Below are 22,600 nucleotides of genomic sequence, written 5' to 3' on the forward strand. Positions count from 1 at the left end.
AGAAAAAGAAATAAAGGGCATCCAAATTGGTAATGAAGCAGTTAAACTGTCTCTGTTTGTGGATGATATGATACTATATACAGAAAACCCTAAACACTCCATGAGAAAACTACTGGAACTAATAGAAAAATTCAGCATAGTAGCAGGATACAAGATCAACATACAAAAATCGGTTGGATTCCTATACACCAACAAAAAGAACAATGAAAAGGAAATCAGGAAAACAATACCATTTATAATAGCCCCCCAAAAATAAAATACTTAGAAATAAATCTAACCGGGGATGTAAAAGACCTATACAAAGAAAACTACAACACACTACTGCAAGAAACCCAAAGGAATTACATAAATGGAAAAACATAGCATGCTCATGGATAGGTAGACTCAACATAGTGAAAATGACAATTTTACCGAAAGCAATTTAGAAATACAATGCAATCCCGATTCAAATACCAACAACATTCTTTAAAGAGATGGAAAAACTAATCATTAACTTTATTTGGAAAGAGAAGAAGCCCCGGATAAGTAAAGCACTACTGAAGAGAAGAATAAAGTAGGAGGACTCCCACCACCTGACCTCAGATCCTACTATGCAGCTACGATAGTCAAAACAGCTTGGTACTGGTACAACGATAGATACATTGACTAATGGAACAGAATTGAGAACCCAGATGTAAATCTATCCACCTACGGTCGCCTGATCTTCAACAAGGGCCCAAAATCCATCAGATGGGGAAAAGACAGTCTTTTCAATAAATGGTGCTGGCAAAACTGGATGCCCATCTGCAAAAACATGAAACAGGACCCATACCTCACACCATATACAAAAACTAATTCCAAGTGGATCAAAGATCTAAATATAAGGCAAAAAACTATGAAGTTCATAGAAGAAAAAGCAGGATCAACACTAGACACCCTAATACACAGCATTAACAAGATACAATCCATAAACAACACACAAACTCCAGAAGATAAACTAGACAACTGGGATCTTCTAAAAATTAAACGCTTATGCTCATCAAAAAAAACTTTACCAAAAGGGTAAAAAGAGAACCTACAGACAGGGAAAAAAATTTTGGGCATTACAAGTCAGACAAAGGTCTAATTTCTATCTTCTACAAGAAAATCCAACACCTCTACAACAAAAAGACAAATAATCCTATTAAAAAATGGCAAAGGAAATGAACAGACACTTCACCAAGGAAGACATTCAAGCTGCCAACAGAAACAAGGGGAAATGCTTGTGATCACTAGCCATTAGAGAAATGTAAATCAAAACCACAATGAGATACCATCTCACCCCGGCACTACTGGCACAAATCAAAAAAACTGGAAATAACAAATGTTGGAGAGGACACAAAGAGATCAGAACTCTTATGCACTGCTGATGGGAATGCATAATGATACAACCATTTTGGAAAATGATATGGCACTTCCTTAGAAAGCTAGAAATAGAAATACCATACGGTCCAGCAATCCCACTCCTAGGAATATATCCTAGAGAAATAAGAGCTGTAAGACAAACAGATATATGCACACCCATGTTCATTGCAGCATTGTTCACAATAGCAAAAAGATGGAAACAACCGAGATGCCCATCAACTGATGAATGGATACACAAAGTATGGCACATACACACAATGGAGTATTATACAACGATCAAGAACAATGATGAATCTGTGAAGCATCTCATAACATGGATGAAACTGGAGGGCATTACGCTGAGTGAAATAAGTCAATCACAAAAGGAGAAATATTGTATGAGACCTCGTTTGTAAAAACTCATGAAAAAGTTTACACGCAAAAAAACATAACTTTTGTTGGTTACAAGAGATGGGAGGGGTGGGGGGGGAGAATACTAAGTAGACAATAGATAAGTGGTAACTTTGGTGAAAGGTAAGACAGTACACAATACTGGGGACGCCAGCACTTGTACAAGGAAAGGTCATGGAAGCTCCATAGACACTTCGAAACTCCCTGAGGGACTGAATTGCTGGGCAGGGGGCTGTGGGGACCATGGTTTTGGGGAACATCTAGCTGCATTGGCATAACACAGTTTATGAAGACAATGTTCTACATTCTACCTTGGTGAGTAGCGTCTGGGGTCTTAAAAGCCTGTGAGCAGCCATCTAAGATACTCCTCTGGTCCCAACCCTTCAGGAGCAAGGGAAAATGAAGAAAACAAGATACAAGGGAAAGATTAGTCCAAAGGCCTAATGGACCACATCTACCACGGTCTTCACCAGACTGAGTCCAGTACAGCTAGATGGTGCCCGGCTACCATCACTGACTGCTCTGACAGGGATCACAACAGAGGGTTCTGGACAGAGCTAGAGAAAAATGTAGAACAAAATTCTAACTTACAAAAACAAACTAGAATTACTGGCCTGAGAGAAACTGGAGAAACCCTGAGAGTAGGGCCCCCAGACACTCTTTTAGCTCAGTAATGAAGTCACTCCTGAGGTCCACCATTTAGCGAAAGATTAGAGAGCCCCATAAAACAAAACAAGACTAATGGGGCACAACAGTCCGGGGACAAGGACTAGAAGGCAGGTGAGGACAGGAAAGCTGGTAATACGGAACCCAAGGTTGAGAAAGGACAGTGTTGACATGTTGTGGGGTTGTTAACCATTGTCATAAAACAATATGTATACTAACTGTTTAATGAGAAACTTCATCTAAAGTAAGATTAAAAAAAAAAAAAGAATAACTTTGACACATTGACACTAATAACCGAAGCCCAGACAAGCTGTGGGAAGACATCAAGGACATCATATATGAAGAAAGCAAAAGGTCATTAAAAAGACAGGAAAGAAAGAAAAAACAAAAATGGATGTCAGAAGAAATTCTGAAACTTGCTCTTAAATGTAGAGTAGGTAAAGTGAATGGAAGAAATGATGAAGTAAAAGAGCTGAGCAGAAGATTTCAAAGGGCAGCTGGAGAAAACCAAGTAAGATAATGTGCAAAGACCTGGAGTTAGAAAACCTAAAGGGAAAAGCATGCTTGGCATTTCTTAAGCTGAAAGAACTGAAGAAAAACTTCAAGCCTCGAGTTGCAATTTTGAAGGATTCTATGGGAAATATACTGAATGATGCAGGAAGCATCAAAAGCAGATGGAAGGAATACACAGAGTCATTGTATCAAAAAGAATTGGTGCATATTCAACCATTTTAGGAGGTAGCATATGATCAAGAACCAACGGTATTGAAGGAAGAAGTCCAAGCTGCAATGAAGGCATTGGTGAAAAAGAAGGCTCCAGGAACTGACAGAATACCAATTGAGATGTTTCAACAAAGGGATGCAGCACTGGAAGTGCTCACTCGTCTATGACAAGAAATTTGGAAGACAGCTACCTGGCCAACTGACTGGAAGAGATCTACATTTGTGCCCATTCCAAAGAAAAGTGATCCAACAGAATGCAGAGATTAACAAACAATATCATTAATATCACACATAAGTAAAATTTTGCTGAAGATCATTCAAAAGCAGTTGCAGCAGTGCATCAACAGGGAACAGCCAGAAATTCAACCTAGGTTCAGAAGATGTGGAATGAAGGATATCATAGCTGATGTCAGATGGATCTTGGCTGAAAGCAGAGAATACCAGAAAGATATTTACCTGTGTTTTATTGAATATGCAAAGGCATTTGACTGTGTAGATCAAAACAAATTACAGATAAGATTGCCAAGAATGAGAATTCCAGAACACTTAATTGTGCTCATGCAGAACCTGTATATAGACCAGGAGGAAGTCGTTCAAATAGAGCAAGGGGATATTGCATAGTTTAAAATCAAGAAAGGTGTGTGTGATGGTTGCATCCTTTCACCATACTTATTCAATCTCTATGCTGAGCAAATAATCCAAGAGGCTGGGCTATATGAAGAAGAATGTGTCATCAGGATTGGTGGAGAAGACTTATTAACAACCTGTGATATGCAGATGACACACCCTTACTTGCAGAAAACGAAGAGGACTTGAAGCACTTACTGATGAAGATCAAAGAACACAGCCTTCAGTATGGATTACACCTCAACACAAAGAAAACAAAAATCTTCACAACTGGACCAATAAGCAACATCATGATAAATGGAGAAAAGGTTGGCATTGTCAAGGATTTCATTTTACTTGGATCCACAGTGAATGCCCATGGAAGCAACAGTAAGGAAATCAAGATGTATTGCATTGGGCAAATCTGCTGCGAAAGACCTCTTTAAAGTGTTAAAAAGCAAAGGTGTCACTTTGAGGACTAAGGTGTGCCTGACTCAAGCTGTGATTTTTTCAATCATCTCATAGGCATGCAAAAGCTGAACAATGATAAGGAAGACGGAAGAATTGATACCTTTGAATTATGGTGTTGGTGAAGAATACTGAATATACCATGGACTGCCAGAAGAATGAACAAGTCTGTCTTGCAAGGAACACAGCCAGAGTGCTCCTTAGAAGCGAGGACGGCCAACCTTGTCTCATGTACTTTGGACATGTTATCAGGAGGGACCAGTTGTGGAGAAAGACATTATGCTTGGAAAAATAGACAGTCAGCGAAATAAAGGAAGATCCTTGACGAGATGGATTGACACCGTTGTTCAACAACGGTCTCAAACATAACAATGATTGTGATGATGGCACAAGACTGGGCAGTGTTTCACCCTGTTGTACGTAGGATCATTATGAGTTGGAACTGACTTGACAGCACCTAACAACGACAACCTAAATTAAAACCCTATAATTCTTTGACACCTCAAGTAGTTTAATCAGTAATGTTGACCAAAGATCCAGTATGAATGACTTTTTCTTTAAGTACAAATATGAAATGCATAATCAATTTAAGTCATCTCTCTGAGAAAAAATTCTTGGAGATATGTTCAAAAATACTCAACTCATTTACATATTTTTAAAAAACTGTTGCCGTCAAGTCGATTCTGACTCATGGCAACCCTATAGGACAGCGTAGAACCACCCCATAGGGTTTCCAAGGAGTGGCTGGTGGATTCGAACTGCCAAATTTTTGGTTAGCCGCCAAGTACTTAACCACTATGACACCAGGGCTCCCGTTTATATATTATAATTAAAAAATAGTTACTTCTATACAAAATATATTTTAAAAACAAACAAAACTCTTGTGCTCCTAAGTTCTTACAATTTTGAAAATGAGAAAGAAGAAAAATCGATCTCTCACTGAGTCTTGGTCCCAGCCACAGGGCAATATTCTTGCTCTCAAGGGCTCCCTGCCACCACATTGGGTTAACTGCTCACCCAGCCTCCTCCACAAACCAGAACCTCCTCCAACTGAGTGTATCTCTGTCTCCATTCCCCCCACCTTCCAGCATCCCTTTTCTGAGGCAATATTGTTACATGAAATCTGGCTTAGGTTGACCTAATTGTCCCAACTCTTACTAGCTCTGTGAACTTCGTCAAGTTATGTAATTTCTCTGGGTCTTCATTTCTTTATTTATAAGAAGTTAACAATAATAGTACCCACCTGTTACAGATTGAATTGTGTTCTCCAAAAGTTACTCTGAAGTCCTGACCCCTGTACTTTAAATATGATCCTGTTTGGAAATAGGGCTTTTCTTTTGTTATGTTAATTAGGTCATACTAAAGTAGAGTAGGTCCTAAATCTAATCCCTTCTGAGTGGTATCTTATAAAAAGAGCAGAATACACACACAAACAAACGTGTGGGAGAGACAGATGCCATGTGAAGATGCATCTGCAAGCAACCAAGGAACGCCAAAGATCCTGAGGCTACAACAAGGAAGGACCCTTCCTGAGAACTGATGCCCTGATTTGGATTTCTAGCCCCCAAAACTATGAGACAATAAATTCTTGTTCTCTAAAGCCACTTGCTTTCTGGTATCTTTTGTTAGGGCGGTATTAGGAAAGTAAGACATTACCTTTTTTAGGGAAACTGGAGGACTAAATTAGTTGATTCTTATTAAGTGCTTAGAACAGAGCTTTGCCCATGGTAAGCTTAAAAATAAGTGCTAGGTATTATTGTTATTCTGAAATGATTGCTGCAAAAACAAGTAAGTTATAAGGGATTCAACATATTAAATACTGCCATTTTTAAAATAATTTACAATTCAATTTCAAATGAAAATTTTTTTTCCAGACAAGACTAGCAAGTAATGCTGTTTCTGGAAATACAGATTGATTCTCTGGAAGGGTATTTGACAGTAGCTAATCAAAGCTTTAAAAAGTGCCAGTTCTTGGGCCAGAAGTTTCATTTGTAGGAATAACATGGATGTGAGCCAGAAATTCACTATAAGGATGATCACTGTAGCCTTGTTTATAAAGGTCAAATTTTCTGATGAAATAGTTAACCAAATTATGGTGTAATCATGTAATAGAATATAATGGATTTATCAAAAAAGATGTATACTGATTTTTACAGACATAGAAAGATACTAAAAATGTTTTGAGTGAAAAACAAGTCCCTACATAGTACGTATAGTTTGAACTCTAATTTAAAAATATGGACACATAGAAAGTTCTGGAAGAATAAACGTCAAGGAGAGAATAGTAATTATATCTCTGCGTACTGGATTTCTGAGAATTTAACAACTTCTCTTAGCTCATTTTTATTTTCTAATTTCTCTAAATGAGTTTAGAAATTTTTAAAAATTCAGTATGGTACTATAACTAATTTTTTTCTCTCCTTCCTTGCTAGTTTTCTAATTTTTTATAATGAACATGTATTACTTGTTAAAAGGGGAAAAATTTATTTCAAACCATACTAAACCTTTGAACAAGGTTAATTGCTTCCTGCAGCCAGGAAACCTGAATCCTTACACAATTCCAGAAAGTCTTAAGACAATCCGAGACCCAAATGGATCTGGAAAGTCCAAATTTATGATGGATAATCATATTCAGTTGTGAAAGGATCTGTATTTTTTAACTCCTGTACCACCAGAGGACACACAAGGAGGCTCCTCTAATATTCTTTCCTGTTACTTCTTTTAATATCATCAACTTGTTTCACTAAAGTGAACCTGACTTCTGGATCATATTCATTCACCCGCCAGGGAAGGGAACAAGTAAAGAGGGAATGGAAGAGGCAAGAGTCCTGCTAGGAACAAATCAAACACATCCTTGAAAAATACTGAAAAAGTACTTGGAAGCTTAAAGAGGAAATAAACCCCTCTCTTTTCATCCAAAAAAATTTTCTATAGCTCTGAATTTAGCCACTGTGGAAATCAGATAGGATTAAATTGAATTCTGTAAGCAAGACAAGAAGATCATGTCTAGGATCCACATTGCCAATGGACTGGGATTTCATTAATCATTTGCTGGCTTGGCTAGAATGCTTTAAATAGAAATCTCTTGAAAACTGAAACTGTGGCTTTAATTTGAAGAGTTGTGAGAATGACCTAAGCCTTCACCTGTAAACTCCAGACATCCTCCTGCTCCACAGCATGAACTGGCTGCCTCAGGACCAGTGGGTTCCCTTCACAGTAGAATTCCTTCAGCTGCAGGTTCTGAAACTTTTAAAACAAGAGAAAAACTTTATTTCCTGACAAAATAACAAACTTTACCTCGAGGCTACGTCTTCAATAAAATTAGAGTAAAATTACTTCCATTAGTTTTTTTATATATTCCACATTAGTATTTTAAGTGTAGTGTTAAACACTTAAGAATCTTCATGCTGACATGAATGGCAATGGCATCCCAAACACTGGATAGCTAAGAAAACTTGTTCTGGGTCATTGAACTGGTTAGTAAAATAAGAGGAGTTCATTAATCAAATGCTGGGAACATTTTGTTAATACTGTATTTGTTGGAGAACCAAGACAAGGAGGATCCTTAAATGCATATTTCTAAGTGAAAGAAGCCAGTCTGAAAAGGCTACAAACTGTATGATTCCAGATAACATGCCCACATAGATAACACTCCCATGCATATAATGCACATAGCGCACTTAGGAAAATAATGTGCAAGGGGATTGCGTGGTTGGCAAAAAATGTATAGTATGCACATTATTTGTGTGAAAATATGGTATATGACATTCCTGAATAGGCTACAAACTATATGATTCCAACTATACGACATTTCTTGAAAAGGCAAAACCATACACACAATAAAAAGATTGGTGATTGTCAAGGGATGGGTAGAGGGATAAACAGGTGAAGCACAGGCATTTTTAGGGCAGTTAAACTAGTCTAGTTGATACTGTAATGGTGGTTATATGACGTTATGCATTTTTCAAAACCCATAGCACTGTAGAACACAAACGTACGGTAAACGATGGACTTCAGTAAATAATAACGAATCAATATTGGTTCATGAATTGTAACAAATGTACCACAGAACGCAAAATGTTAATAACAGAAGAAATGTTAATAATAGGAGAAGCAGTGCACAGGAGGGAGAGGGAGTATATGGGAACTTCTTGTACTTTCTGCACAATTTTTCTGTACACCTAAGACTGCTCTAAAAAATAAAGTATTACTGAAAAAGAAAAAAAATGACGATGGCTAAAAGGAAGTGCATTTCATTTCAGGAGTCATGTTTCTCTTGTGTCAAGTCCACACCACAATCCCGTCAGTATTCTTGCATTAAACATGGTAAAACGTTCCCCAGCTTGCTAACTCACTACCCATAGTATATCAGAAATACGTTATCTTAAATGAAAAGAAAATTCAATACCATGTGTTTTGCAGCAAGTGAGTTTCAATAACCTAAAGTCTCACAATCTCTCAATGTCTTCTGAGCATTCCCCAGGGCAACACCTTTGCATACCCTGTTTCTATATGCACTACTGGGTTTTCTGTGGCTTCCTAAGAGAAGAGCATTCTTTGCTAACATGATCACTCCTGCAGTATGATCAGCTACATCCTCCTCTGATAATAAAATATTGTTAGGGTCTTTTCTGAGTGACTTTGCACATGCCTATTCAAACAACCAGTGCTATCGGTTTAGAGAGGTGGTTGTCAACTAGGACCATTATGCCCACCCACCCTCGGGGACATGTGGCAATGTCTGGAGACATTTTTGGTTTTCACAATCAGAAAGGGGGTGCTACTGGCATCGAGTGGGTTGAGGCCAGGGATGCTGCTAAACATCCTACAATCCACAGAATAGTGTCCACAATAAAGGCTGAAAATGTCAATAGTGCTGAGGTCAAGAAATCCAGGTTTACCGGAACAAGACCATAAAAAGGCACTGACTCTTGTTTGCAAGGGGGGTTGGCAGCTGGAGGGAGATGAAGGTTCAAATGAGGGTTTTTATTTTTTTAAGATGAAGAAGACTTGAGGATGTAGAAGTTAGGGGCCAATATGGAGAGATTTAATACAGAAGGAGAAAAAAGAAGCAATAATAGAAAAAGTAATGATCATGTGAAGAACACAGAATGATCCTTGAATACTAATATCTTTGAATTATCTTCTTCTTTGAGGCAGGAGGAAAGGATGTGTAGGTTCACCCATGGATAAGCCTGAAGGTGTGGGAGTGGATAGCTGAAGGAGTTAGACATGATCCCTTCAATTGTATCTTTGATATAGAGAAAGACCATTTGCCAATTCAGTTATGAAAAGTCATCAGTGTGGAAGGAGACACAAACTGGTGAAGGTGTGGAATATGCTATAGGTTTTGGGAAAGGAATCTGGCCAGGGAAAGCAAATATTATACAGAGGTTCTGAGGGACCCACTGGAACGTACACATTTATGGTGGCCCCTATCCACATAATGCTGTACGTCCCTTTAGCACTCAGCAGCTCAACTCCAAGACTGAGAACCTGCAGGATAGATGTGTCAGAAAGTAAGGAAATAAGCATGCTGTGTGTACTAAAAAGCGAATGGTTGGATTGGCCCTTCATGGTCTAGTCTGGGTAGAAAAAGTTATAATTGTACAAAGCTCTGATGGACTAGGAGTAAAAGTAGAAGTCAGGATATGAAGTCTCAACGAAGTAAAAGAAGTCGTGAATCTAAAAGAATAACACAGCTGGAATATAGGAGAATGCTATGCTGTTGTTGTTGTTGCTGCTAGTTGCCATCAAGTCAGTGACCTTACGTATAATAACAAAACGTTGCCCGGCCCTGTGTCATCTTCATGATCATTGGTATGTTTGAGTCCACAGATTGCTATACTACACTTTCATTCTTCAAATTTAGAGCAGGTGAAGATGATGTTAAGATCCTGGACATGACTGTGGTTTGCTGAAGCAAAGTCTGGGAAGCTCATTAAAATCAAGTGTTCAAGGAAGTTTGAGGCTAAGTTGTTTGTATAGACCACCTTTACAAACCAACTTCCTGAGCTCTGGTCAAATATCTGGCTGCCTACTGAACATCTCCAGCTGGAAGCTCCACAAGCATCTTGAACATTCCAAAATGGAACTCTTTATGTTCTCACCAAATTGTGCTCTATCCTTTTCCTCATTACCCACATCAAATCTCTCACAAACCTGTTGCCGTCGAGTCAATTCCAACTCATAGCGACCCTATAGGACAGAGTAGAACTGCCCCATAGGTTTCCAAGGCTGTAACCTTTACAGACAGACTGCCTCATCTTTCTCCAGTGAAGTGGCTGGTGGATTCCAGCCGCTGAGCTTTTGGTTAGCAGTCAAACACTTAACAACTGCACCACCAGGGCTCCATATGTCCTGTCAATTGTACTCCTTAAAATTTCTGGAATCTACCCTTTCTTCCAGATCCCTGGGTGGGGAAAACTGTTAAGTGCTTGGCTACTAGCCAGAGGTTGGTGATTCAGACCCACCCAGAGGCACTTCAGAAGGCAGGCCTAGCAATTTGCTTCTGAAAGCTTACAGCCTTGAAACTCCTGTGAAGCAGTTCTACTCTGCAAGGTACAAAATCAGCAAGTCCTTTTGTTGGGAAAAATGCTTCAGACTAGCCTGAAGTAATGAGGGAGACAGGAAGGGGGCTAGTTTAGCCAGAGCAGTGTTAACGTAAACCGGGGGAAAGGAGGATGAGGTTCCACCTGGACTCAGAAATAGAACTGATAAGTAGCCTATAGCAAATGACTGAGTATTCTCACAGGTTCACCCTTTAGAAAGAATTGGGATTTTTAAATAAACTGAAGGCTGACTTGCAAAGAGGATAAGATTTAAGTGTGAGGGCTATGGCATCCATAAAATACAGTAAACTAACAATTCTAAAAAGGATAGGAATAAGATTTGTGACCAGTAGGAAATCCAAGAAAATATATGATAAACCTTGATATCTAATCCAAATTGTGGAGTGATTAGGCTGATTATATCACCTGAACATATGAAAGCCAAACAACTGCACTGGGAACTCATTCTCACATACCCCGCATGGGTGGGAGGGAGAAAAAGGGAGAGAGTGATTACAATCAGAATCCTTCAGTATCTGCTGGATACTTTTCCCAAGAGAGGACCTTTTGAGGGAATTGAAGAGAGGAGGCCAAGTATGAGTCCAGTATGGAAGGAGATAACTGAACTCTGAACTCCCAGGCCGTAAACACACACACACACATACACACACACACAACCACACACACAACCACACACACCTTCCTCATTCTGACAGGTGAAAAGGAGCTGAAAGCCCCAAAGCCCAAACACTTTCTTGCCCTCAAACCCTGGGCCTTAAAGCTGAAAGGAGAGTGGCTCTGGCGCCCTTTTCAGACCTCTTGATTTAAAGATCACGGTAGAAAGAATGGAAACCCTGGTGGTGTGATGGTTAAGCACTACAGTTGCTAACCAAAAGGTTGGCAGTTCAAATACAGTAGGCACTCCTTGGAAAGTCTACGGGGCAGTTCTACTCTGTCCTGTAGGGTTGCTATGAGTCGGAATTGACTTGACGGCAACGGGTGGTTTGGTGGTTGTTCTTTGTTTGTTTTTTGGTAGAAAGAACGGAAACCCTGGTGGCGCAGTGGTTAAGAACTATGGCTGCTAGAGGTTAGCAGTTGGAATTCACCAGGCACTCCTTGGAAAGCCTGTGGGGCATTCTAATCTGCCCTATAGGGTCACTATGAGTTGGAATTGACTCCACAGCAATGGGTTTGTTTGTTTTGGTTTTGGTTTTGGTTTTGGTAGAAAGAACCCTGGTGACACACTGGTTAAAGCACTCAGCTGCTAACCAAAATGTCAGCATTCAAACCCACCAGTGGCTTCATGGGAGAAAGATTTGGCAGTCTGTTTCCTTAAAGATTTACAGCCTTGGAAACCCTATGGTTATGAATAGAAATTGGCTCAACGGCAGGGTTTTTTTTTTTTGTTTTTTTTTTTCGGTTTTTTCGGTAGAGAGAATGAGAATCCCTGGATAGTCCAAATGGTTAATGCATTCCATTGGAGGTTCAAATCCACCCAAAGGCACCTCAGAAGAAAGGCCTGGTGATCTACTTCTGAAAAATCAGCCATTGAAAACTCTATGGAGCATAGTACTATTTTGACATATATGGGATCACCATGAGTTGGAGTCAACAGTAACCGGTTTCGTAGAAAGAACAGCTGATCTGGGAGGGCTTGTTTGTATCACCTCATAGTCTCCCTGCCATCCTAGATTTACACCTCATGTCTGATTTGAACTACCTAAGAACTAGTAGCCTGAAAAGGTCTCTACTTCTACTCTACCTTGGGTCTCCTACCCACTACAGTATGATCTTTTTACAATGTAAATCAGATCATATTACTCCTATGATCAAAACCTCCAATGGTTTCCTATCTCAGAAGGAAAGGTAAAATCCTCCCTGGCTTATAAGGTCCTGATATTACCTAGTAAATAACAGAGAGAAATGGGAAGATAAAAACAAAAAGTTGTTTCCTTGCTTACCAAAACATTCACCTCACTTTCATATATTAATTAGACAGGGTTTGCAAATTCATGAACACTTACGTTCTTGTTGGATTGTCCCCACACCCGCCCAATTAGAGAAAAAGTCATCTAAATTAATTACAGAGAATAAAATATTGTTCAGATGCAACCTACTAGTGGCTGTCAAGCCTGTTCTTCCAAGTGGACCAAGAAGAAGAGGGGTCATGTCAATTGTAGCACACAACCTCTCAGCTGTTACAAAAAGAAATGAAAAAAGCCTCCAATCCTGAGCTCTTTCCAGCCCATTTCACCCTATCCATTAGAGAAAATTGGTGAACCCATGGTACAAAAATAGGAAGTGAGATGCCAAAAATCCTTTGTGTTATAAGTTATTACAACCTAGGAAAATTGGAGAGAAAAGACAAAGATTGAAAGAGATAGCAATATAGATTTTTAACCCTACAGTTCGTCTGCTAGACATTACAGCCCTTTGTTCCTCCAGAGTCACAGATCAGTTCCATTCCTCATTGTGCCCTTACATCTGGCTTTTGAAAAGCAATTTTCCACATTCCAACTGGATTGTTTATTGTTCACTGAGTAATAAGCCCTGTGATGTTTCAAACAGAAATCATACAAATCTATATAGGGGCCTGATACTATTGGCATCAAAAGAGCTACTTTTGCTTATTGTGTTAAAATAAATGTAACATAATAATCCTTAAGTAAATATCTTGAACTATGATTCTTATTAAATGTACAGGCAGTCCCCAGGTTACAAATGAGATCCATTCCTAACTGTGTCTTTAAGTTGAATTTGTAGGTAAGTCGGTCTTTATTTAGCCTTCCATTAGGAGCCCTGGAGCCCTGGTGGCACGATGGTTGAGAGCTACGGCTGCTAACCAGGCCAGCAGTTCGAACTCACCAGCCACTCCATGGGAGAAAAATGGGGCAGTCTGCTTTCATAAAGATTACAGCCTTGGAAACCTTACGGGGCAATTCTACTCTGCCGTACAGGGTCGCTATGAGTCGGAATGGCAACGGATTTGGTTTTTGGTTTTTTAGTGCAGAAAAGGCTCCAAGCCTTTCCAATGATTTAGAAGCTGCACGTGCAGCAAGTGAAGGTGATTGTGATGAAGAATTTGTTGCAAGTAGGGGTTGGTTTGGAGCCCTGGTGGCAAAGTAGTTAAGAGCTACCGCTGTTAACCAAAAGGTCAGCAGTTCAAATTCACCAGCCGTTCCTTGGAAACCCTATGGGGCAGTTCTACTCTGTCCTATAGGGTCACTATGAGGCTATAAGTCAGAATTGACTCCACGGCAGTGGTTTTTTTTTTTGTTTGTTTGTTTGTTTTGGTTTAGGAGTTGGTTCTATCACTTCAAAGTGAGGGCAAATTTACGTAATATTAAAGGAGAAGTACAAGTTGTCCGTAAGTCGGATATTCATAACCCAGGGACTGCCTGTATTTAAATAAATGTAGTTGGTTCTTGTTATAATTCGATGCAAGTAAAATGAAATAAATTTAATATATTATATATATTATATCAGATATTATACTTTATAATAGTATAAAGTATAATATTTGCCTGAGATCATATCTAAGAATCAGGTCAGATGGAAAAGAAGAAAAATTGATAGTCATTTCATATGATACCTTCACAAATAATAGAGATTATCAAAAGCTTCCTTTAAAAACCTACTAAAATTTACTCATTTTAGAATTAAGGCTATTCTTGGATGAATTGATGGTCACATTGTACATAAATATGCACCATGTCAGTTTTCATACTATCCATTCAAAATTGCCATCCATGGTACTCAGCTGTACTTTCTTTGTGTGCAAGTCAGTCAGTGCTTAATTAAAAGATATTATAATTGGAAACAAAGTAATTCAGATCTGATTTTTCCCCAAAAATGAAAGAGTTGATTTCTAACCAAGGATACAGTACCCAATTTTTATTAAAATGACCACTAACTATGAACATAAGTAAACCAATTAAATAAAGAAAATAATAATATATCAAATATATTTAAACTTATCTATTTATTTAGGGGATATGATGGAGAAGGATGGTGTCTGAAACCAGAAGCCAAAGAAACCACTGAGGAAAGAGTTAAGTATAAATGGGATGGCAGTTGGTAGATTAAAAAACATATATATATGGCAAGATAAATGCTATAAAAGAGGTACAATAAGTAATCATATGTAAGAGATCAGAGAAGATATCATGAAAGATGTCGTTGAGCTAAACAAGAAGAAATTATGCCAATGTGTGAATAGTGGCCATCTCCAGAGAGCATCTAGACTAGATGCTTATAAGTCAGATGATGTCACACCTCAGCTCAAAAGACTCCAGTGGTTTCACATTTCATTTAAAAAAGAGTCTTGACTCTCAAGAGTCTTAAAAGTTTTGTCAGGGATAGCTATCATTATTCAATGATAGTATTGGTACTAGAGCTGCCAAACTTTTCCTACTCTGCTGATTACACCCCTTCTAAGTGAGATCACCCACTCAGGACCCCTGCCGCCTACATGTTTTATGATTCTACCATTTAGACACTGAACTAACGGAACAAGAGCTTGACTATTGAACTAAAGAAAGCCAATCATGAGCTGACCACAAGCTTTGATAGTCATCCAGAATCAGAAAGGATGGCCTAACCAGAAACTTTTCTGGGAATTTCAACCAAGAAATGTGGAAATAATTTGTCCCTTAGTCCTAGAAGCTGAAATAGAACAGTTATTACATCAAAGGGCTGGAAAGTCCACGGTAGGCTATGTGTATGTTGAAGTTATCAGGAAGCAGAAACAAGGTATAAGGAGAGGAACATTTGGAATATGGCTAAGTTACAGCAATAATGTAACAAGTGTGATGGCCTATATGTTCATGCAACTGAGGATCCTGGAATACACACTTGCTCCAGTACTCTTGAGCTCTACCCAGCCTTATACCTTATCTCCTCTTTGAATCCTTGTGAGATCTTCCTTACTCTTCGTTAGGTAACTTTAACTAAATTCCATTTATGCTGAAATCAAAAACCAACAAAACCATGCACACCAATTGCAACATGTCACGTAATTCTCTCATCCCACCTTTAGCAGATAGACAAGTCTCTCCAATGTCTCTGAACTGCTCCAACTAACCTTTATGGGTACTTTTCTGCAAATCCTCCTTCCAAAAATGTAAAACTCTTACTTCTCCCTTTTATAAATCTAGCTAAACATCTCAGTCTTTAGTCACTCACTTTCCAGAAACAGTCTTCTTTTCAGGTTGACAGCCAGTTAGATAACTAAAAAACTAGTTGCCATCAAGTCAACTCCAACTTATGGTGACCCTACGTGGGTAAGAGTAGAACTGTGCACCTTAGGGTTTTTAATGGCTGATTTTTTCAGAAGTAGATCAGCAGGCCTTTCTTCTGAGGAACCTCTGGGTGGACTCAAACCTCCAACCTTTTGGCTAGCAGCCTGATGCATTAACCATTTCCACCACCCAGGGACCCCAGTTAGATAATAAGTGCTTAATTAATAGGTGAGTCATATATCTAAAGATGCTCTTTTATCCATATATCTAAATCTCACAGAGCTGATTACAGAGAAAAACAGGAATAAACAATAACCAAACTCTGTAAAAGGTACTTCAAAAAAAATGAAAGCTCCCAATCTCTACCCTGGGATACTCTACAATTTAAGCTAGAGAGTTCCATTTTAAAATTTATTCAGACAAGGCAATGATTCAGAGTAATGAACTCTAAGAAAGATATTCAAGGATTTTGTGATGAAAGCTGTTTATGGTTTGAAAACTAATTGTGAGATCTGCAGTCTTCCATTTTTCTTATCCTGACAGGAAATTAAAACTTGAGTGGCCAGCTTCATGGTGGGAACTGCAGAAACAATGTCAGCTTGTAGCTTCTGCCTTAGTTTACACACAAGTCCCAACATGATTTTAAATAGAGCCTCACAATGGCATAACATTTTTGTTTCCACTTAGTATGACTTCGTTCTTCTTTATTCAGACAAGGTGTCAATATTTCAATGATTCTGGATGCTTTTCTTCACTTCTCCCTTGTCTCTCACTTATATTTTAACACAACACAATTTTTAAGCTATTTATATAACTTAATCTATATTCAATAGTAGAATAGAGAAAGCACTAGATTTAAAGTCAGGGGACAGGGTTCAAATCCCAGTTCTTCCACACAACCTTTATCTACAGGTCGTTTGAAGTTTCAGAGCCTATTTCTATTAATTTCTCATCTATAAATAGAAGTAATAATATCCATCTCACTGAATTGTGAAGATTAAATGAAGATTGTTGAAAACACTTGGTAAACTAAATATTCTAGAAAAATAGGGTACCACACCAACATGCACCCCATTGTCTAAAGTAGGCAACTCATATTTTGTGTTTTTCTTTGAATAGAAAATGCTTATTAGGATCAGTCATCGTTTTATCTTCCTTTTTATTTCATTATTTTGCTTCAGTTAAGCTCTACCAGACAAGATGAACATGCTTTCATATACTGAAAGTTTATTAGCAAATTGATAAACAAGTACTTCCAGTTTCAGGAAGGTAAACCAGTCACATTTAGCCGTTTCACTCTCCCATGCCAAATCCTAGAAACAGTAGGAGGATACCTTTTAAAATAATAACAAGTAGCCACTTAAAAATAGGAAGATAAATTCTCACAGAAAGAGATCATGAGTAGACAGTATTAGAATGAAGAGGAAAGCGTCAATCCAGGATGAATACGGAAACCCAGGTAAGAACTCCCTCAAATAATGGAGATAAAACTGAGGGAACTCAGTACCTAGAGGTAGTAGGAGTCTCCAGAGAAGAATGGGCTCAAGGGACAACAGGAGTTGTCCAAGAAGAAGTCCTGGCAGCACAGTAGTTAAGTGCTCAACTTGGTGGTTCCAACTCACCAACCGCTCTGCTTCCGTAAAGATTTAGAGCCTTGGGAACACTATCGGGCAGTTCTACTCTATCCTATAAGGTCGCTATGAGTCGAAATAGACTTAATGGCAACAAGATTCTCCCAGGAGCAGACAAACATTGTATGCTCACTCACCCACTCTTTATCCTCACAGCCACACTCTATCTTCTATCCTCATACCTCCCCAAATCCCACATACTTATAGCCTCGCAAGAGCAAAGCTTTAAATAGAGAAAGTAGGATGGGGTCCTGGGTGGCTGACAACATTAAGAAAGAATGGAGAGCTGTCAGAATACATTATACCTGATGGTGTATATCAACCATTTCCACATTCTCACTGACCAACGCAAGCTGCTGTGAGCACTTTTTCCTCTCCCATAAAGTGAACTGCAAAGCTAGCTGCCCATCTTCTAGGAAATCTCAAGTATCCCAATGCAAAAATAAACTCAAAGTTTAAAAATGAAATAACCTTATAATCATTAAGTACCAACACCATGAGAGGTAACATATGGAAGAATTTACACCACAGGAAATAGAGATAATAGAACAAGACTCTAAAACAATTAATATAATTAACAATTTCAGAGAGATATGTTAAATATTGCTTTCACAAAGCAAGAATAAGAAGTGAGATAAAAAATAACTAATTAAAATCTTGGAAATGTCAATTCATATAACCTTTCTGAAGCAGAATTTATATTTATCAAATCAGTAAAAATGTACATAATTTTTGATTCAGGAATTATGCCTCTAGACATTTATCCTAATGGAATAATTAATGGTATGTACAAAGATTAGCTATAATGGCATTAATTGAAGCCTTTTTTTATTATGGCAAAAAATTTGAAATATCCTATCTGCAAAAAATAGGAGACCGGTTAAATACATCCATATATCAATGGTATGCAGCCATGAAATAAAGTGATGTAGAAAAGTACTTTAAAGTCATTGGGAAATATTTATAATAAAAATTTAAAAGGTGTTATAAATCATGTATGTATGAATAATACACTAATGTGCATGAATAATACTAATAATACTAACACATTTACTTGTGTGAATATTCCATTTTTTAAAAAATACTATATATACACATTCATATACACATATGTTTAAAAAACATATTGACAATGTTGGGTTTTTTTTTTCCCTGCATGGTCAGACTGTGGGTAATTTTCCTTTTCTTCTTTTCAATTATCTATATTTTACAAATAATCCACGGTGGAGGTAAATTTTTTAAGTTTTTTTCTTCCCTAGGAATGATTAAATTTACATCACCCTCATTCTGATTACCAACCTGCAAACTTTCATAAAACAAATTTGGAAACAAGAGCAAAAAGAGATAACTCCTCTTGAACTGGGTTAAAAGACTGAAAATACAGCTTCCCAAAGTGGATAAAATTTTCCCAGGGCTAAAAATATTTCAAAGGTTTCAAGAAAGCTATATCAACATCTGTCTGAGTCTAAGATTTTCTCAGAAGTCTGAAAACTCTCCCACATATCTGGCCCATGAGGTACAAATGTAAGAAATATTTTTCATGCTCTGTGCTGGTTCAGTTCATACATTTCAATGGGAGTTGATATCATCCTCAAGAAGGTAAAAATTGGTTTATGGGGGAGGCAAAAAAATAATCTTAGCTATTATTATGGTTTGTGGCCCTCCAAAGCTCACTCAGCCCTATCTTATAAACAGATATACAGTGTATCTATAGTACTAAAATTTCTTGGGGGAGGATGATATTAGGGGGAAAATATCTCAAGAGGCTCCTGAATTGGGCAGACAATAATAAAAAGAAGAGTGAGAAATTCTGGTCCATCTCTAGGAACATAAAACCCAAATCCTTTTCTTCATATATTCTATCTCTTGGTTAGTTTGCTCAGAGCTCCAGCATTCACATCTTTACTTAGAAACACAAACACACACTCATGTATATATGTTTCTTTGCCTCAGGAAAGTCTACCAGTTAACTATTCCATAACTTACTTCTATAGTGAAGTTTCTATATCAAAAGGTATATTTTGTAAAGTCCTGAATTTTTTTTAAAGTGTTACTTCCCATTTTCAAATATACATATTGAGTTCTTTGGTAAAGCGTGCACTGATAGCTACTAACATTAGGCCCAAGATTTTAGACTCATAGCTTTTTTTATTTGACTCTAGAGTCACTTACATTATGAGTCCTGTTATAAAGCACAAACCAGAAGCTCAAAAAATATTTGTTAACCATTCTTATTACTTATCAAGTCTTTTAAAATATTAAGAGCAACATTTTTTGAGCACTGTTTCTTATATTCTGCCAAGTGTGTTATATGACTTATTCAAGCCTCTTTATTCTACCTATAATGTTCCTCTTTCATACATTTGCCTGGTTTGCTATATCAGTTGCAAAATAACAGACAACACATAGTATCATTTATCTCATGCAACATGTGTCTGGGGATGAGCAGTTCAGGGGGTAGTATCAACAGGCAGTAATGCTGCCAGACACTTAACTTTTAGTTCATTGTGCTTTGCATGTTGGTTGTGAGCTCAGAGTGGCTGCTAATCCTCAATCAAGTCCAGGCAAGAAAATGAAGGAAGGACCAAGGTAAAAGAGGTAAAGGCATTAAGAGGAGCCATGTAAGTCTGTCCAATTTTGTTCAGAAAACAGAAGTTTTCCTAGAAATCCCACCAAAAATTTTTCCATTTATTTCTCTCTGGTCAGAACTGAGACACATAATCACTCCACAGAAAGTAGTTCAGGAGAAGATGGCTGCAGAGGGCGGCTTGGGTCAGTGACCCAACAGGGCCTGCTGCATTTGCTCTTTGGTATCATTCAAGTCTCTGATCACATGTTGGCCGCTAGAGATCCTTTCTTGGCAGCACTACTTATGGGAGCAGACCCCTGCTTGATATTCTGATTTCTTCATTGCATTGTTGTAAGCACTGAGGATAGGGCAGTACACAAAACAGACAAAATTTCCCTTCCGTGGATTAAAACCCTGTTGCCCTCAGGTCGTCTCCAACTCGTAACAACTCTATAGGGCAGAGTGGAACTGCCCCATAGGGTTTCCTATGCTGTAATCTTTACAGAAGCAGACTGCCATGTCTTTCTTGAGAAGTAGCTGGTGGGTTCGTACCCCTAACCTTTCAGTCAGCAGCCAAGCACTTAACCACTGTGACACCGGGGCACGGTAAAACAGACAAAATCTCCCCTGCAGGGAATCCAGTGCCCTATTTGTTTTCTTCATAGCACTACCAAAAATTATATTTTTTTGTTTGTTTACTTATTATCAGCTTTCCTCACTAAAACATAAACTCCAAGAGGGTAGGGAGCTTGTCTTTTTTTTTCTTTTTTCACTTTTTTATCCAGAATACCTAGAACAGTTCTTGTCATACAAAAGACACTCAGTAAAAGTATTCTGCATAGCGGGCAACATGGCTCTATAATCAGAAGCACCACACCGGCCCTCCACAGCGGGGATCGGAAAGACTAAGTCAAGCAGAGTCTCATGTCAATCCTGAAACCCTGACCATCATATGGGGGGATGGGGAACTCAACCAAGCACCGAATGGAATAGAGGGCTGGCCAAGAGCAGAGAGCAAGGAGAGACGCACGCAGACGTCCCCTGTCAGCTGCCGTGGCCCGGATCTGCCATCTGGGACTCCTGTTGGAGATCAGCAAACAGGAGGTACGAGGGGGCAGGTTTGCGGAGCTTTCAGCGGGAGACAGAACAACCAGTAGCCCAGATGTAGGCTTTCCCCACCACCACCACCCGCCACCGTTCTTCACCCCCATTTAGCCTCCTCTGCTTCCTACGGCCACAGTCTATTGGCCGGGAAGCATAGCTTCCCCTCAGTGCCCCTTGGATTCCACCCACCCGCACTGGCCAGCTCCCTGAGTGCCATTTGTTGGCTGCTGGTGTTGCTTTTTTCTGCTTCTTTGGATTTCTTCCTTGCCTCTCACCGCCTTCCCCTCCTCTCTCTCCAGTGCCTGGCTCCATTCGCCGTCTTTGCTTCTTCCAGAAAGGCTCTGAAATACCACTCCACTGTGAAACTGCTTCCCAGCCAGTGCCACCACGCTGGTGGGTCCCCTGGGGCTTTTTTGTTTGTTTATTTGCTCTGATTTGTTCTGTTTTGATTTGTTTATTTGTTTTCTTTTTCTTTTCTCGGCTTGGGAGCCCCTTCTGGCTGGGCAGTACCCGCTGGCTTGGAAGCTAGTCCCTTACTTGGCGCAGATGCACAGGGACTTCCCTGGGGGCATTTCCTTTTTCTTGTTTGTTTTTGGGTTTTTGTTTTTTTCATTTCTTTGTTTACTTTTTTCTCTCTCTTATTCCCTTTTTGTCTTTCTTCATTTCCAGTTTCTCGATTTATTCATTTTTTTCTTCTACCCTTTTTTTTTTTTAATTTTTGTTTTTCCCCATTTCTCAGTCTCTCATCTCTCCACTCCCATAGCAAGCTCCCTTAGCACTCTTTTTTGTATGTGTGTATGTTTTTGGCTCCTGTTCCTCTCTCCTCTCTCTCATCTTTCCCATACCCATCTTAGCTCCACACATCACAATCTACATCACAATTTACCCCCTCCTTCCTGCCTACCTGCACCGTGTGCTGAACATCACACTCCCAAGCAACACAGGCACGGCCTACTGGAACCTGCCATGCACTGATTCCCAGCCTACACTGTCAGCCCTAGTACGTGCCACAAAAAACCTATCCCAGCAACTCCCCTTCAGCTGGACCTGCCCTGCTGTACCATACCTGAGTGACTGACCCTGCCCATTGCAGAAAGAGGTGAAAAGTATCATGCCTACAGACAAGCAAACAACAAAGAATGCACAGCCCGCTCGCTCAGACATAACCAAATAAAACAAAAAAGCAGGATGAAACAAACAAATCCACAATCAATAAATGAGGAAAATAACCACTGAATGCCCTGAAGACAGCAAACAATATCAAAACAT

General features: G+C 38.9%; 1 protein-coding gene across 2 annotated transcripts in view; it reads right to left on the reverse strand.

The window, feature by feature from the left end:
- Positions 1-22,600, reverse strand: part of LRRC69 (leucine rich repeat containing 69) — a 99,577-nt gene that overhangs the window by 34,056 nt on the left and 42,921 nt on the right. For both annotated transcript variants that reach the window (XM_023726087.1, XM_004370780.2), the window contains one exon: positions 7,381-7,482. In XM_023726087.1, the coding sequence (XP_023581855.1) occupies positions 7,381-7,482 (102 nt within the window). The remainder of the gene's footprint in view (positions 1-7,380; positions 7,483-22,600) is intronic.

This window comes from Trichechus manatus, unplaced genomic scaffold (genome assembly GCF_000243295.1).
Source record: "Trichechus manatus latirostris isolate Lorelei unplaced genomic scaffold, TriManLat1.0 scaffold00009, whole genome shotgun sequence".
NCBI classification, from domain to species: domain Eukaryota; kingdom Metazoa; phylum Chordata; class Mammalia; order Sirenia; family Trichechidae; genus Trichechus; species Trichechus manatus.